Raw genomic sequence first — 17,194 nt, forward strand, 5'->3', positions numbered from 1 at the left:
GGCGCAATTAAACTGGTGGCCAATTAACTTACTAACCTGAATGTGGGCGGAAACCCACGTGGTCATAAGCAAAACTTACAAACTCCTTAGAGAGAGCAGAGGAATTGAATGCCAGTGACTGAGCCTGTAAAGCATCATGCTAACCACTACGCTACCATGCCACCCCAGTTTTTTTGGAGCAGGTGGTGGATGGTCATATGCAACCACTGACACCAGGCAGACAATCTCTGAAGAGTATTGATAATGGCTGGGGTCACCCAATCTTGTAAAGACACTGCCCAGAAGAAGGCGATGGCAAACCACTTCTGTAGAAAAATTTGCCAAGAACAATCATGGTCATAGACCATAAACTCCCACGTCATATGTCGCAGCACATAATGATGATAATTAATCTTAAAAGAACTATTCAACAGATCAGAGATGAGCATTTCAGAATCAGGTTTATTAACAGAGAAATCTGTCATGAAATTTATTGTTTTGTGACAGCAGTACAGTGCAAAACATTAAAAATGCTACACTACAAAAGAAATATTTAACAAAACAGAGAGAGCGAAAGGGTGAGGTAGTGTTCATGGGTTCATGGTCCACTCAGAAATCTGATGGTGCAGAGGAAGAAGCTGTTCCTGAAACATTAAGTGAATGTCTTCAGGCTCCTGTACCCACCTCCTTGATGGTAATAATGAAAAGAGGGCATGTCCAGGATGATGAGGGTCACTTGTGATGGATGCTGCCTTTTTGAGGCATCCCCTTCTGAAGGTGCACTCAATGCTGGGTAGGCTAGTGCCCATGGAGCTGGCCCAGTCTACAGCCTTCTGCAGCTTTTTCCGATCTTATGCATTGGCGCCTCCATACCAGACATGATGGATCCAGTCAGAATATTGTCCACAGTACATCTGAAAAACTTTGCCAGTATTGTGAGCAGTTTTGGGCCCCTTATCTCAGAAGGGGTGCGCTGGCATTGGAGAGAGACATCCCTCTATTCTGAGACTGAGCCTACTGGTCCTAGACTCCCCACATTCACTCTGTCTAGGTCTTACAATATTCTATAGCTTTCAGTGAGATCACTCCCTCATTCTTCGAAACTCCAGCGAGTACAGACCCAGGGCCATCAACTGCTCCTCGCACATTAACCCATTCACTCCTGGAATCATTCTCACGAACCTCCTCTGGGCACTCTCCAATGCCAGCACATCTTTTCTCAGATAAAGGCCCAACACTGCTCACAATACTCCAAGAGCAGTCTGATCAATGCCTTATAAAGCCTTAGCATTACACCCTTGCTCTTATATACTAGTCCTCATGAAGTGAATGCTAACATTGCATTTGCCCTCCTTGCCACTGACTAAAGCTGCAAGATAACCTTTAGGTAATCACGTAATGGACTCCCAAGTCCTTTTATACCTCTGATTTCTGAATTTCACTGTTTAAAAAATAGTCTACTCTTTCATTCCTTCTACTAAAGTGCATGACCATACACTTTCCTACACGATGTTCCACCTGCCACTTGTTTGCCCTTTCTCCCAATCTGTCAAAGTCCTTCTACAGACTCCCTGCTTCCCCAACACTACCTGCCCCTCCAGCCATCGTCTGCAAGCTTGGTCACAAAGCCATCAATTTGATCATCCAAGCAACACACACAAAATGCTGGAGGAACTCAGCAGGCCAGGCAGCATCTGTGCAGGCTACATTTCGGGTCGAGACTCTTTGACAGGACATCCAAATCGTTGACATTTGCATGTAAAATAAAACATGTTTTTCAACATAAAATGAGAAAAGTTCACAATAATAATCCAGAGTAATGTCTTTCTGCTAACTTTAAATTAAATTAAATATTAGTTTAACTTTATTATACACTTGTTTGTGGGCAGGGTTATGTGGACTGGTTATGTTGTTGAACTTCATATTAATCTGAAGAAGTAGGTACCTCAGGACAAAACAAAATAGATACGATAAGATCATAAGATAAAGGAGCAGAGTTAGGCCACTTGGCCCTTCAAGTCTGTTCTGCCATTTCATCATGGCTGATCCATTTCCCTCTCAGACCCAATCTCCCACCTTCTCCCCGTATCTCTTCATGCCCTGACTAATCAAGGATCTACCAACCTCTGCCTTAAATATACATAAAGACTTGGCTTCCACAGCTGCCTGTGGCAAAGAATTCCACAGATTCACCACTCTCTGGCTAAAGAAGTTCCTCCACATCTCTGTTATAAATGGATGTCCCTCTATTCTGATGCTGTGTCCTTTGGTCCTAGACTTTACTTCCATGGGAAACATCCTCTCCACATCCACAGGTCAGTTATATTGGAGTCAATTATTAAGGATGAGGTCTCAGGGTACTGGAGGCACATGATAAGATAGGCTGTAGTCAGCATGGTTTCCTCAAGGGAAAATCTTGCCTGACAAATCTGTTGGAATTCTTTGAAGAAATAACAAGCAGGATAAACAAAGGAAAATTGGTTGATGTTGTGTACTTGGAATTTCAGATGACCTTTGACAAGGTGCCATAAATGAGGCTGCTTAACAAGCTACAAGTCCATGTTATTATAGGAAATATTCTAGCATGGATAAAGTAGTGGCTGATGGCAGAAGGCAAAGAGTGGGAATAAGGGGTGCCTTTACTGGCTGGCTGCCAGTGACTAGCAGTGTTCCACAGAGGTCTGTGTTGGGACTGATTCTTTTTACATTATATGTCAATGATTTGGATGATGGAATTGATGGCTTTGTTGTAAAGTTTGCAGACAATATGAAGATAGGTGGAGGGGCAGGTAGTTTTCAGGAAGTGGAAAACCTACAGAAGGACAGACAGATTAGGAGAATGGGCAAAGAAATGGCAGATGAAATACAGTGTTGGGAAGTGTGTGGTCTTGCACTTTGGGAGAAGAAATGATAGGGGTGAGTATTTTCTAAATGGATAAAAAAAACAAAAGAAAACTGAGGTGCAAAGGGACTTGAGAGTCCTTGTGCAGGATTCCCTAAAGGTTAATTTGCAAGCTGAGTCCGTGCTGAGGAAGGCAAATGCAATGTTAGCATACATTTCAAGAGGACTGGAACATAAAATCAAGGATGTGATGTTGAGGCTTTACAAAGCACTGGTGAGGCCTCACTTGGAATATTGTGAGCAGTTTTGGGCCCTTTATCTTAGAAGGGATGTGCTGAAACTGGAGAAGGTTCAAAGGAGGTTCAGGAAAATGATTCCAGGATTGAATGGCTTGTCATATGAGGAGCAATTCATGGCTCTGGGCCTGTATTCACTAGAATTCAGAACAATGAGGGGTGACCTCATTGAAACCTATCGAACGGTGAAAGGCCTTGATAGAGTGAGTATAGAGAGGATGTTTCCTAAGGTGGGTGAGTCTAAGACCAGAGAACACAACCTCAGAATAGAGGGGCATTCTTTTAGAATGGAAATGAGGAGGAATTTAATTAGCCATAGAGAGGTGAATCTGTGGAATTCTTTGCCACAGGCAGCTGTGGAGGCCAAGTCTTTATGTTTATTAAAAGCAGAGGTTGATAGGTTCTTGACTGGTCAGGACATGAAGGGATACGGGGAGAAGGCAGCAGATTGGGGCTGAGAGAAACAATGGATCAGCCATGATGAAATGGTGGAGCAAACACAATGTCCCAAATGGCCTAATTCTGCTCTTGTATCTTATGATCTTATATCCTAGTCCTCTTGAAATGAATGCTAAGGTCAGGTCAGTAGAAAAGGGGATTGGCTGCAGTTGACTGTTACTGTAGGACTTGCCTGTGTCCAGGACATAGAGGCAGGCAGGAAAATTCATTACCGACACTCCCCATCCAGCAAGCTGTCTTTTACAAAAGTTCTCTTCTGAAAAGTACTGTAGGACTATTAAAACAAAAACTTCACGCCATCTTGAAAGCTTCTTCCCCCAGGCAGTTAATCTGATCAACCATTCCATTCGTCACCTTGCCCCCCTCTATCTATTACCCCTGTCACGGCACTTCAAACACTTCAAGCAATTTTTTGGCGTGCTGCTGACATTGTAAATACATGCTGGTTTTTATGTATTTATACACATTTCATTCTCTGTCTGATTTTATTTTATATAATTCTTTAATCTTTATAATAGGTGGATGTTCTTTTAGTTGCATGTCGTACCCACACACCACAGTAAATTCCTAATACATGTAAATGTATCTGGCGAAAAAAGTTGATCCTTGATCTTTACCTTCATGTACAGTACTTCTCTACTTTTATATCCATCCTTCTGTAATAAGCATCAGCTTTCTACTTACCTTCTTAATCACTCACTCTTCCCTTTAGAAAGGAAGATTGACACCTTAAAAAGGTGTCATCCATCACTGAGCACCCCCTTCACCCAGGACACACCCTCTTCTCACTGCTACCTTCAATCAGAAGGTACAGGAGTCTAAAGACACACATTCAATGTATAAGGAACAGATTCCTCTCCACTGCCATCCGATTTCAGAACAGACAATGAACCATGAACACTACCTCTATTTTATATTGTAAATACATGCATATATACTTCTTATCGTAATTTATCATTTTTTATTATGTATTAAGTAGGAGGGTAAATAGCCTGAGGTAGGTACCTATGAAATGGGTAGGATGAGTGACAAAGTCCTGCAAAGTAAGTTCAGGGAGTTAGGTGCTAAGTTAAAGGGAAGGACCTACAGGGTTGTGATCTCAGGATTGCTACCCAGGGCATATGCTAGTGAAGTTAGAACTACGAAGATTATACAGTTTAATACGTGGCTAAGGAGTTGGTGCAGGAGGGAGGGCATAAGCTTTTTGGAGTATTGGGCTGTCCTCCAGGGAAGGTGGGACCTGTACGTAAGAGACGGTTTGCACCTGAACTGGAGGAGGGCTAGTATCCTAGCGGGAAGGTTTGCTAGTGCTGCACAGTGGGGTTTAAATTAGAGTTGCAGGGTAGGGGAAACAGAGCACTAGAAAAGAGGGTGGAGTGGTTATGGAGAAAGATGATGTTAAGCCTACAGACAAAGTCAGGAATCGAAAGGTCAAGCGTGGTGGGACTAGTGTTCTGAGCTGGGTGTATTTCACTGCAAGGAGTATTGTGAGAAAGGTGGGCGAGCTTAGGGCACGGATTGGCACGTGGAAGTATGATATTGTAGCCACTAGAGAGACTGCCAGTTCAATGCTCTGGGGTTCCGTTGTTTTAGATGTGACAGACCGGGAGGGATTAAAGGGAGAGAGGTGGCTTTACTAGTCAGGGAAAATGCCATGGCAGTGCTCAATCTGGACAAACTGGAGAGCTCATCTAGTGAAGTGTTATGGGTGGAACTGAGGAATAAGAAAGGTATGACAACATTAATAGGATTATATAATAGACCACCGAACAGTCCATGAGTTAGAGGAGCAAATTTGTAGAGAGACTTCAGTCTCTTATGAGAAACATAAGGCTACAATAGTAGGTGTTTTTAACCTTCCACATATTGACTGGGACTCCCATACTGTAAAAGGGCTGAATGGGAAAGAGTTCGAATATGTTCAGGAAAGTTTCCTGAATCAATACACAGAGGTCCCAACTAGAGAAAGTGTGATGCTGGATCTCATGTTAGGGAATGGGACAGGGCAGCTGACAGAAGTGTGTGTAGCAGAACCCTTTGCATCTAGTGATCATAATGCCATTAATTGTGGAAACGGATAGGTTTGGTCCGCGGATTGAGATTCTAAATTGGAGAAAGGCCACTGTTAATGGTATCAGAAAGGATCTGGCGAGTGTGGATTGGGGTAAGTTGTTATCCGGCAAAAGTGTACTTTGAAACTAAGAAGCTTTCAAAATTTTGGGAGTACAGAGTTTTAATGTTCGAATCAGAGTAAAAGGCAAGAATAAACACGAGGAAATCTGCAGATGCTGGAAATTCAAACAACAACACACACAAAATGCTGGTGGAACACAGCAGGCCAGGCAGCATCTATAGGGAGAAGCGCTGTCGACGCTTCGGGCAAGAATAACAGGTTTAGGGAACCTTGGTTTTTGAGAGATATTGAGGTCCTGGTTAAGAAGTAAAAGGAAGTGCATAGCGGGTACAGGCAGGGAGGAGCAAATGAGGCACTTAAGGAGTATATGATCAAGTTCACTTTGAAATTTGAGGAGAAACTAAAATCCAATGCGTCGGTATTTCAGTGAAATAAAGGAAATTACAATGGCATGAGAGGAAAACTGGCCGAAGTTGACTTTAAAGGGACCCTAGCAGGAAGGACAACAGAGCAGCAATGGCTGGAGTTTCTGCGAAAAATGAGGGAAGTGCAAGACAGATATATTCCAAATAAGAAGAAATTTTCAAATGGAAGAAGGATCATTGCCAGAGGCTCAGCAATCTCCTCCCTCACCTCCCATGGTAGCCTGAGGTATATCTTGCCCAGTCTCAGTGACTTATCCAACTTGATGCTTTCCAAAAGCTCCAGCTAGCACATCCTCTTTCTTAATGTCTATATGCTCAAGCTTTTCAGTCCGCTGTAAGTCATCCCTACAATCGCCAAGGTCCTTTCCCATAGTGAATACTGAAGCAAAGTACTCATTAAGTACCTCCACTACCTCCTCCAGTTCCATACACGCTTTTCAACTCTCCACTTGATAGGTCCTATTCTCTCACGTCTTATCCTCATGCTCTTCACATACTTGCAGAATGCCTTGGGGTTTGCCTTAATCCTGCTTGCCAAGGCCTTCTCATGGCCCCTTCTGGTTCTCCTAATTCCATTCTTAAGCTCCTTCCTGTTAGCCTTATAATTTTCTAGATCTCAATCAGTACCTAGGTTTTTCAACCTTTTGTAAGCTTTTCTTTTCTTCTTGACTAGTTTTTCTACAGCCTTTGTACACTGTGGTTCCTGTACCCGACCATCCTTTCCCTGTCTCATTGGAACATACCTATGCAGAACGCCATGCAAGTATTCCCTGTACATTTGCCACATTTCCCTGAGAACATCTGTTCCCAATTTATGCTTCCAAGTTCCTGCCTGATAGCTTCATATTTCCCCTTACTGCAATTAAATGCTTTCCTGACTAGTCTGCTCCTATCCCTCTCCAATGCTATGGTAAAGGAGATAGAATTGTGATCACTATCTCCAAAATGCTCTCCCACTGAGAGACCTGACACCTGACCAGGTTTGTTTCCCAATTCCAGATCAAGTACAGTCTCTCCTCTTGTAGGCTTATCTACATATTGTGTCAAGAAACCTCCCTGAACACACCTAACAAACTCCACCCCGTCTAAACCCCTTGCTCTAGGGAGATGCCAATCAATATTAGGGAAATTAAAATCTCCCACCAAGACAACCCTGTTATTATTGCACCTTTCCAGAATGTGTCTCCCTATCTGCTCTTCGATGTCCCTGTTACTACTGGGTGAGAGTTATTGACCACTTTCTGTTCCTAACTTCCACTCAATAGACAATCCCACCATGACTTCCTCCTTTTCTGCAGCCGTGACTCTATCTCTGATCAGCAGTGCCGCGCTCCCACCTCTTTTGCCTCCCTCCCTGTCCTTTCTGAAACATCTAAAGCCTGGCATTTGAAGTAGCAATTCCTGCCCCTGAGCAATCCAAGTCTCTGTAATGGCCACAACATCATAGCACCAAGTGCTGATCCACGCTCTAAGCCCATCCGCTTTATTCATAATACTCCTCGCATTAATATAGACACATCTCAAGCCATCAGTCTGAGTGTATCCCTTCTCTATCACCTGCCTATCCTCCCTTTCACACTGTCTACAAGCTTTCTCAAATGTGAGCCAACTGCCCCTTCCTCCGTCTCTTCAGTTCGGATCCCACCCCCCAGCAATTCTAGTTTAAACTCTCTCCAATAGCCTTAGCAAACCTCCCTGCCAGGATACTGGTCCCCCTTGGATTCAAGTGCAACCTGTCCTTTTTGTACAGGTCACTCCTGTTATGAAGTATAAGACCATAAGGCATAGGAGCAGAATTAGGCCATTTGGCCCATCAAGTCCACTCCACCATTCAATCGTGGCTGATCCTTTTCTTTCTCCTCTCATAACCTTTGATGCCATGGCCAATCAAGAACCTATCAATCTCTGCCTTAAAGATAGATTAGATTAGATCCAACTGTATCGTCATTGTGCCGAGTACAGATACAAAGCCAATGAAATGCAGTTGCATTTAACCAGAACTGCAAAGAATAGTGTTATTTACAAAATAACTGTGAATAAAAAGTAAGTGGTACAGCACACAAATATGAAAGTACTGAGCTAGTACAATATGGGTGCAATACTGCTTAGCACTGTGATGTGAGGTTCAGCAGGGTCACAGCCTCAGGGAAGAAGCTCTTCCTGTGCCTGCTGGTGTGGGAGCGGAGGCTCCTGTAGCACCTATCGGATGGGAGGAGAGTAAAAAGTCCATGGTTAGGGTGAGATGCATCCTTGATAATGCTTTTCGCCCTGCCCAGACAGCGTTTATGGTAAATATTCTCAATGCTGGGCAATTGGGTGCCGATAATCTGCTGGGCAGTTTTCACGACACGCTGGAATGCTTTGTGGTCCGATACAGGACAATTGCCATACCACACTGAGATGCAGTTGGTGAGTATGCTCTCAATGGTACAGCGGTAAAAGTCAGTCAGTATCCTGGGACAGAAGTAAGCTTTCTTGATGCTCCGCAGGAAATAAAGGCGCTGTTGCACCTTTTTGGTCAGGATGGAGGAGTTAAGGGACCAGGTGAGATCCTCGGAAATGTGGACACCAAGGAATTTGAAGCTTGATACATGCTCCACTACAGTTCCATTGATGTAGATAGGGATGTGAGTGTGTCTGCTAGCATGCCTGAAGACCACAATGATCTCCTTGGTCTTCTGGGTGTTAAGGGCCAGGTTGTCGTCAGCACACCATGCGGCCAGGTGCTGGACCTCGTCCCTGTAGGCCGTCTCGTCATCCCCTCTGATCAGGCCAACCACCGTGGTGTTGTCTGCAAACTTGATTATGGAGTTAGAACCATGTACAGGAACGCAGTCATAGGTGAAAAGGGAGTACAGAAGAGGGCTCAGCACACAGCCTTGAGGCACGCCGGTGTTCAGGGTGAGAGTGGAGCAGGAGAGGTTGTCTAACTCAACAGATCGGGGTCTGTTAGTCAGAAAGTCCAAGGTCCAATTGCAGAGGGATGAGCTGATACCAAGCTGGCGAAGTTTGGTGATCAGCTTGGAGGGGATCACAGTATTGAATGCTGAACTAAAGTCAATGAACAGCATTCTGACGTAAGAGTTGGGGCTGTCCAGGTGGGTCAGGGCAGAGTGAAGTGCCGTGGAGATGGCATCCTCTGTTGACCTGTTGGTGCGATAGGCAAATTGATGGGGGTCCAGGGTAGTGGGCAGACAGGATTTCAGATGTGATAGAACCAGTCTCTCAAAGCTCTTTGCAATGATGGGGTTGAGTGCAACTGGGCGGAAGTCATTCAGCCCCGTGGCAGTGGAATGTTTCGGCACTGGCACGATGGTGGCGATCTTGAAGCTTGTGGGGCAACTGCCTGGGTCAGGGACAGATTGAAAATGTCCGTGAAGACCCCGGCTAACTGCCCTGCACAGACTCTGAGCACTCGGCCAGGTATTCCATCCCGACCAGCTGCCTTCCGTACATTCACCCTGCTCAGGGTGGCGCAAACGTCAGAGGTGGAAAGTGAGAGAGGCAGGTCACCAGGTGGGAGATCCGCTTTGAGGGTGACCTCCTTGTTCTCTCAGTCAAAGCGAGCGTAGAAGTAATTGAGCTCATCAGGGAGGGAAGCAGAACTGGAAGACAATACTAGGTGGTTTGAAGTCTGTAATGAATATACCCAATGACCTGGCCTCTACAGCTGCATGTGGCAACAAATTACACAAATTCACCACCCTCTGGTTAAAGTAATCTCTCCACATCTCTGTTTTGAAAGGATGCCCCTCTATCCTGAGGCTGTGCCCTCTTTTCCTAGATTCTTCAACCATGGGAAACATCCTTTCCACATCTATTCTGTCTCGGACTTTCAACATACAAAAAGGTTTCAATGAGATCCCCCTCATCCTTCTAAATTCCAGCGAGTACAGACCCAGAGCCATCAAACGTTCCTCGTATGATAACCCTTTTATTCCTGGAATCATCTTTGTGAATCTCCTCTGACCCTCTCCAATGCCTGCACATCTCTTCTAAGATGAGGAGCCCAAAACTGTTCACAATACTCACCAGTGCCTTATACTGTAAGGTCCAGCATCACATCCCTGCTCTTGTATTCTGGACCTCTTGAAATAAATGCTAACATTGCATTTGCCTTCCTCACCACTGACTCTACCTGCAAGTTAACCGTTAGGATGTTCTGCACAAGGACTCCCTAGTCCCTTTGCATCTCAGATTTTTGGTTTTTCGCCCTGTTTAGAAAATAGTCCACACATTTATTTGTACTACCAAAGTTCATGACCATGCATTTTCCAACATTATATTTCATTTGCCACTTTCTTGCCCATTCTCCAAATCTGTCTGCATCCTATCTGTTTCCTCAACACTACCTGCCCCTCCACCAAGCTTCATACCATCTGCAAACTTGGCAACAAAGCCATCTATTCCATCATCTAAACCATTTATATACAGCATAAGAAGAAGTGGTCCCAACACAAACCCCTGTGGAACACCACTAGACAACCAGACAAGGATCCTTTTATTCCCACATGCTGCATCCTACCAATCAACCAATGCTCCAGCCATCTTAGTAACTCTCCTGGAATACCATGGGCTCTTAACTTGGTAAGCAGCCTCATGTGTGGCACCTTGTCAAAGGCCTTCTAAAAGTCCAAATATACAACATCCACTGCATCCTCTTTATCTATCCTACTTGTAATCTCCTCAAAGAATTCCAACAGATTCATCAGGCAGGATTTTCCCTGAAGAAAACCATGCTGACTTTGTCCTATCTTGTCCTGTGTCACCAATTACTCCATCACCTCATCCTTAACAATTGACTCCAACATCTTCCCAACCACTGAGGTCAGGCTAACAGGTCTATAATTTCCTTTCTGCTGCCTTCCTCCTTTCTTAAAGAGTGGAGTGACATTTGCAATTTCCAGTCCTCAGGAACCATGCCAGAGTCCAGAGTCCAGACCAGATGGACTGAAGGGCCTCTTTCTGTGCTGTATTGTTCTATGACTATAGGACTCTATTGAAATATACTAGTGTCGCAAAATAATGAATTTCGCAACATATGTTAAGTGAAATTAAACCTGATTCAGATTCTCAAGCTTACTTTCTGTGTTTCATTCTTGTGGGCATACTCTCTGCACAACAGATTTCTGTACTCCCTTTTCTACTTAAATATTGTCCTGTTTATCTGTTTTTGCTCCAAAAGTAGATCACCTCACACTTCCCCATTTTGTAACTACACTGCCAAGTTTTCACCCATTTAACCCATCTATTTCCCTCTGAAGATTCCTAAAGACTAAAGGAGCATTTTCAAAATTGTGATGTTATAGATTTGATTGATGCAAGCAGGCTTTTTCCACTGAGGGTGGGTGAGACTAGAACTAGAGGTTACCTATTTAATACACTGTTCGAGTTCCTTACCATCTTTCCCCCTTAGTATTGATGAAACTAGAACTGGAGTTAAGAGTGAAAGGTAAACTATTTAAATTGAGCTTGAGGGGGAACCTCTTCACTCAGTGAACAAGCTGCCAGCAGAAGTGATGGACGTGGGTTTGACTTCAACAGTTAAGAGAAGTTTCGATAGGTACATGGATGAGAGTGCTATGGAGGGCTGTGATCCGGGTGCAGGTCAATAGGACTAGGCAGAATAATAAACATGAGGAAACCTACAGGTGCTGAAAATCTAAAGCAACTCACGCACAATGCTGGAGGAAGATTCTCAGCCTGAAACGTCAACTATTTACTCTTTTCCATAGGTGCTGCCTGACCTACTGAGTTCCTCCAGCATTTTGGGTAGGCAGAGTAATAATTTGGCACAGACTAGATGGGCTGAAGGGCCTAATTCTGTGCTGTAGTTCTCTATGGCTCTATGTAAGAGTTTTCCTGGGCTCAGTGAACTCATTTTATTGAAAGCATTCACTCTAATGTTATCTAGTTATAATTACAGTAGAGTTCACATAATACTGCTCTTTTCTTTACTGTCAATCTTCTTCTGTTTCTATTTTTTAAAAATTCTACAGCTCCTCCATTAACAAAGGCTCTGATATGAGAACCAGGAAATCAATGCCTCCCAGCATTGCCATGTGCAGTGTCTTAACAATTCAATTCCATCATTAAAAGAAGAAAGATCAATAAAAAGGTCCATTCTGCCAGACCTTATGTATGTGAAAAATGTTTAGAGTGAAAAGGAATATTGTCACTTCTTGAGATTCCACAATTAGTGTTTCTTTATTTTATTTTACTTAGTGATACAGCACGCTAACAGGCCTTTCCAGCCCACAGAGCCCGCAAAGCCCAATTACACCCATGTGACCAATTTAATGGGAAAAAATAAACACCCCCCCTCCCTCTCTGTTACCCCCATCACTGCACTGTACTGTAAACACTTTAAACCACTGTTAATAATACTGATTATGGTGTAAATGCATGCTGGTATGCATTTATGCCAATTTTATTCCATATCTGTACTTTAACCTCTAACTTTGTTGCTTATAATTAATGAATGTTCACAGGAAATCAGCAGGTCAGGCAGCATCTACAGAGAGGAATAAGAATAAACAGTTGATGCTTCAGGCGGAAAATCTTCATCGGGTTTTCGCACGAAATGTTGACTTCTGCACAGATGCTGCCTGACCTGCTGAGTTCCTCCAGCACTTAGTGTGCGTTGCTGCTCTGGGTTTCCAGCATCTGCACGATCTCTTATGTTAATTGTGGAATGTTGTATTTTGTTGCATGTCACTCCCTGACCAACACATCACAGCAAATTCCTAACACATATAAATGTATATGGTGAATAAAGTTGATCCTTGATCCTTAGGACCATATGGAAATTAGTCTTATTGAAATATCATTGTACTAACAGAATGATTTTGAAGTTCCATAAGCTCTCTGTTATAATGAATCTTTGACCATAGGACATAGGAGCAGAATCCCAAACAAGAGAAGATCTGCAGATGCTGGAAATCCAAGGCAACATGCTCAAAATGCTGGCGGAACTCAGCAGGCCAGGCAGCATGTATGGAAAAAGTACAGTCGATGTTTCGGTCCGAAACCTTTCGGCAAGACTGGAGAAAAAAAGCCGAGGAGTAGATTTCGAAGGTGGGGGAGAAACACAAGGTGATAGGTGAAACCAGGAAGGGAGGGATGAAGTAAAGAGCTGGGAAGTTGATTGGTGAAAGAAATACAGGGCTGGAGAAGGGGGATCTGATAGGAGAGGACAGAAGGCCATGGAAGAACGAAAAGGGAGGAGGCGCACCAGAGGGAAGCAATGGGCAGGCAAGGAGATATGGTGAGAGGGGGAAAAGGGGGTGGGGAATGGGGAAGTGGGGGGAGGGGCATTACCAGATGTTCAAAAACTCAATGTTCATGCCAGCAAGTTGGAGGCTGCCCAGACAGCATATAAGGTGTTGTTCCTCCAACCTAAGCATGGCCTCATCATGACAGTAGAGGAGGCCATGGATAGACATATCTGATTGGGAAGTGGAATTAAAATGGGTGGCCACTGGGAGATCCCACTATTCCTGGTGAACGGAGCATAGGAGCTCGGTGAAGCAGTCTCCCAATCTACGTCGGGTCTCACTGACATACAGGCGACCACACGGGGAGCACCAGACTTAGTATCTGACCCCAACAGACTCACAGGTGAAGTGTCGCCTCACCCAGAAGGACTGTTTGGGGCCTGGATGGTAGTGAGGGAGCAGATGTAGGGGCAGGTGTAGCACTTGTTCCGCTTGCAAGGATAAGTGCCAGGCGGGAGATCCGTGGAGAGGGACAAATGGACAAAGGAGCTGCATAGGGAGCAATCCCTGTGGAAAAGCCATCTCCAACTGGATCCCACCACCAAGCACATCTTTCCCTCCCCCCCCTCCCACTTCCTGCTTTTCCTTGTCCATTCGTCCCTCCCCACGGATCTCCCTCCTGGCACTTATACTTCCAAGCGGAGCAAGTGTTGCACCTGCCCCTACACCTCCTCCCTTACTACCATTCCAGGCCCAAACAGTCCTTCCAGGTGAGTCAGCCCTTCACCTGTGAGACTGTTGGGGTCAGATACTGTGCCTGGTGCTCCCAGTGTGGCTTCCTGTATTTCGGTGAGAACCAATGTAGATTGGAAGACTGTTTTGCCGAGCACCTACGCTCCATCCAGCAGAAGAAGAGAGATCTCCCAGCAGCTAACCATTTTAATTCCACTTCCCATTCCCATTCCGATGTGTCTATCCACGGCCTCCTCCACTTCGTGATGAAGTCACACTCAGGTTGGAGGAACAACACCTTATATTCCATCTGGGTAGCCTCCAACCTGATGGCATGAACATTGATTTCTCAAACTTACAATAATGCCCCCACTTCACCATTCCCCACCCCCTTATCCCTCTCTCACCTTATCACCCAGCCCGCCCATCACCTCCGTCTGGTGCTCCTCCCCCATTTTCTGTCTTCCAAGGCCTTCTGTCCTCTTCTTTCAGACTCCCCGTCTCCAGCCCTGTGTCTCTTTCACCAATCAACTTCCCAGCTCTTCACTTCATTCCTCCCCCTACCGGTTTCACCCATCACCTGGTGTTTCTCCCCCCCCCCCCCCTTCTCCCCACCCCCAACTTTTAAATCTACTCCTCAGCATTTTTTCTCCAGTTCTGACGAAGGGTCTCAGCCCAAAATGTCGACTGTTTACTCTTTATCGTAGATGCTGCCTGGCCTGCTGAGTTCCTCCTGCACTTTGTGTGTGTTGCCAGGTGCAGAATTAGGCAACTTGTCCCAGCCATTCCATCATGGCTGATTTATTATCCATCTCAACCCCATTCTCCAGGCTTTTTTGAATTTTTTTTTTTTGAATTTGGTGATCTACGGAGTTATAGTGTGTAATTAAATGCGGTCCATGCAAGACAGCCAAACGATCTTTTAAGCACTTACCCAAGATGACATTCAGTTATAATGTTGCCGATATGGAAATGCACAAGTAATTGGTTCCTGTCATTAACCCTGAATGCTTGTCCTCACCATGAGCTCAGAACCAGGCTGCCCTGGCTAAAGCTTCCTCTCCTCCTGTAACCCTGGGTGGATGCACGGTGCCTGTCCGGCCTTTTTCCCATCTCTCACCCCCGTCCAAAGGTTGCAATCTACTTTTCTGTGAAGGTTTATTTTCCCCAGATTAAAATGCCATTCATTGCATGGTTATCACATTTTACAGGTAATGTAGACACGTTGTTGACTGGGAAAATTGTTTAAATGTGTATGTTTATATGTTACTGAAATGTAGTTTTGATAATTATCATAGCGACGTGAATTAATGGAATTTTAATTTTAAAATTAATTCTTTCTGGCAAATGGTCTTCCTGTAATGTTGCAGGGCAAATTCTAAGTGTTTCTGCCGCTTAATTGATCAGTAGGATCCCACCCTGGCAGAGCACCAGAGTAAGACTTTTCTTTCTCAACTTTCCTCAGACACACCATCCTGAGAAGCCACTTTTTCCTACCACAGGATGCCCAAGAGAGCTCTATAGCTAGCAGTCTGACAGCCAAACTGAACCCTGGCCTTTTATATCCTGCCAGGTTCGAAAAGTTGGACATCACCCCTAAAAGTGCCCAGAAGATTAAGCCCGTTCTTGAACGGTGGATGGCTGAAGCTGAAGCCCGCCACCGCGCAGGAATGCAGAACCTAACTGAGTTTATCGGCAGTGAGCCCTCCAAAAAACGCAAGCGACGAACGTCTTTCACCCCCCAGGCCTTGGAGATCTTAAATGCCCACTTTGAAAAGAACACGCACCCGTCCGGCCAAGAAATGACAGAAATCGCCGAGAAACTGAACTATGATCGGGAGGTAGTTAGAGTTTGGTTCTGCAACAAAAGGCAAGCGCTGAAAAACACAATTAAACGCTTAAAGCAACCTGAGCCCTCGACAGGCCTGGCCATGGAGCCGCTCACGGATTCTTTCGAAGAAACCTCATAAGAGAACTAAAGCTGTACCAATGAATCACGAGGCAACGTCTTCGGAAGAGCCCTCGTACTTCTGCAAGAGGAAGAACGCAGAGTGCTGTGTGGACACGTTTTCAGACTGTCTGTTGAGTTTACTATTGAGAAAAACAACACATTATTGTGCGGTAGAATTAGTTTTAATGAAAAGAAACATCCAGTCTTTTAGCAGGCTGATACTGAACCAAATAGACATTTCTTGTACTGTAAAATATGTGAAAATATTTGACTGAAAAAGAAACACCTTCCATGAGTTACAGAGAGCTCTGTATTTCACAGAGGAAAAACGTATGAAGTTGTGCCTGTTATTCACTTACAGGTACCAAGTGCTGCATTAATACTAATCTGTTAACCAAAGTCCGATAAACAAAAATAGCACCAGAATCAAGTTACTAGCCTACTGGTTTTGAACGTATGTTGTGTTTAAATTTTTACATTTGTGATTACAGAAACTGGTTGAATTACTTTTCTTCCCCCCCCCCCACCCCCTCTCACAGATTGTGTCTGTTTGTCACGTCGTGGTAACACAACTATGGAAACCATTACAACGTTGTCACTTCGTCTTTCTTACATGCTACTGTAAGACCAGAAATGTTTGTGTGCCAACAATTTCTAAGTAATAGGCAGCTGCCAGTGTTTCTGTGTGATGAGTTTTAAATTGCACTCTATTTTAGTAGTGTGTTACAAAAGGGGGATTATAGACACCGCCAGCAATGTAATGTTCGGTTCCCTTTAATTACAAAGTGGTCACTAACATGAAGAAGTTCTATTTAACGTTCTTGTGCCACAACATCAATTGTCTGTGTAATTGCAACATCGATGTGAAATGTGTGTGCAAAGCAATTTTTCCCAAAGTCTGTTAGCCAAAGAATTTCAATGCTATTGTGGTTAAGAGAGAATTGATAAAGGTTAAACGAGAGATTAGGATTGGGTCATAACCACGCCATGGACTGTTTCATTGTTAATCTTATTTATTCCAAATACGTATTGGAACAATGCATAAATTAAGACACGAAACTACAGTAATCAGATTTTATATACAGTTCCTGTTTTAGATTGCCAAATATTTATCAGTTCCCCAAATCCCTGCAGCAGTGGGAGCACAGCTTTTCCAAAT

General features: G+C 44.2%; 1 protein-coding gene across 1 annotated transcript in view; it reads left to right on the forward strand.

Annotated features, from left to right (window-relative positions):
• pou6f2 (POU class 6 homeobox 2) overlaps window positions 1-16,489 on the forward strand; it is a 655,269-nt gene extending 638,780 nt beyond the window's left edge. The window contains exon 10 of the mRNA XM_073031620.1: window positions 15,550-16,489. Within this exon, the coding sequence (XP_072887721.1) occupies window positions 15,550-16,054 (505 nt within the window). The 3' untranslated portion in view covers window positions 16,055-16,489. The remainder of the gene's footprint in view (window positions 1-15,549) is intronic.
• Window positions 16,490-17,194: the final 705 nt, after the last annotated feature.

Source organism: Hemitrygon akajei, chromosome 1, assembly GCF_048418815.1.
Source record: "Hemitrygon akajei chromosome 1, sHemAka1.3, whole genome shotgun sequence".
Classification (NCBI taxonomy): Eukaryota; Metazoa; Chordata; class Chondrichthyes; order Myliobatiformes; family Dasyatidae; genus Hemitrygon; species Hemitrygon akajei.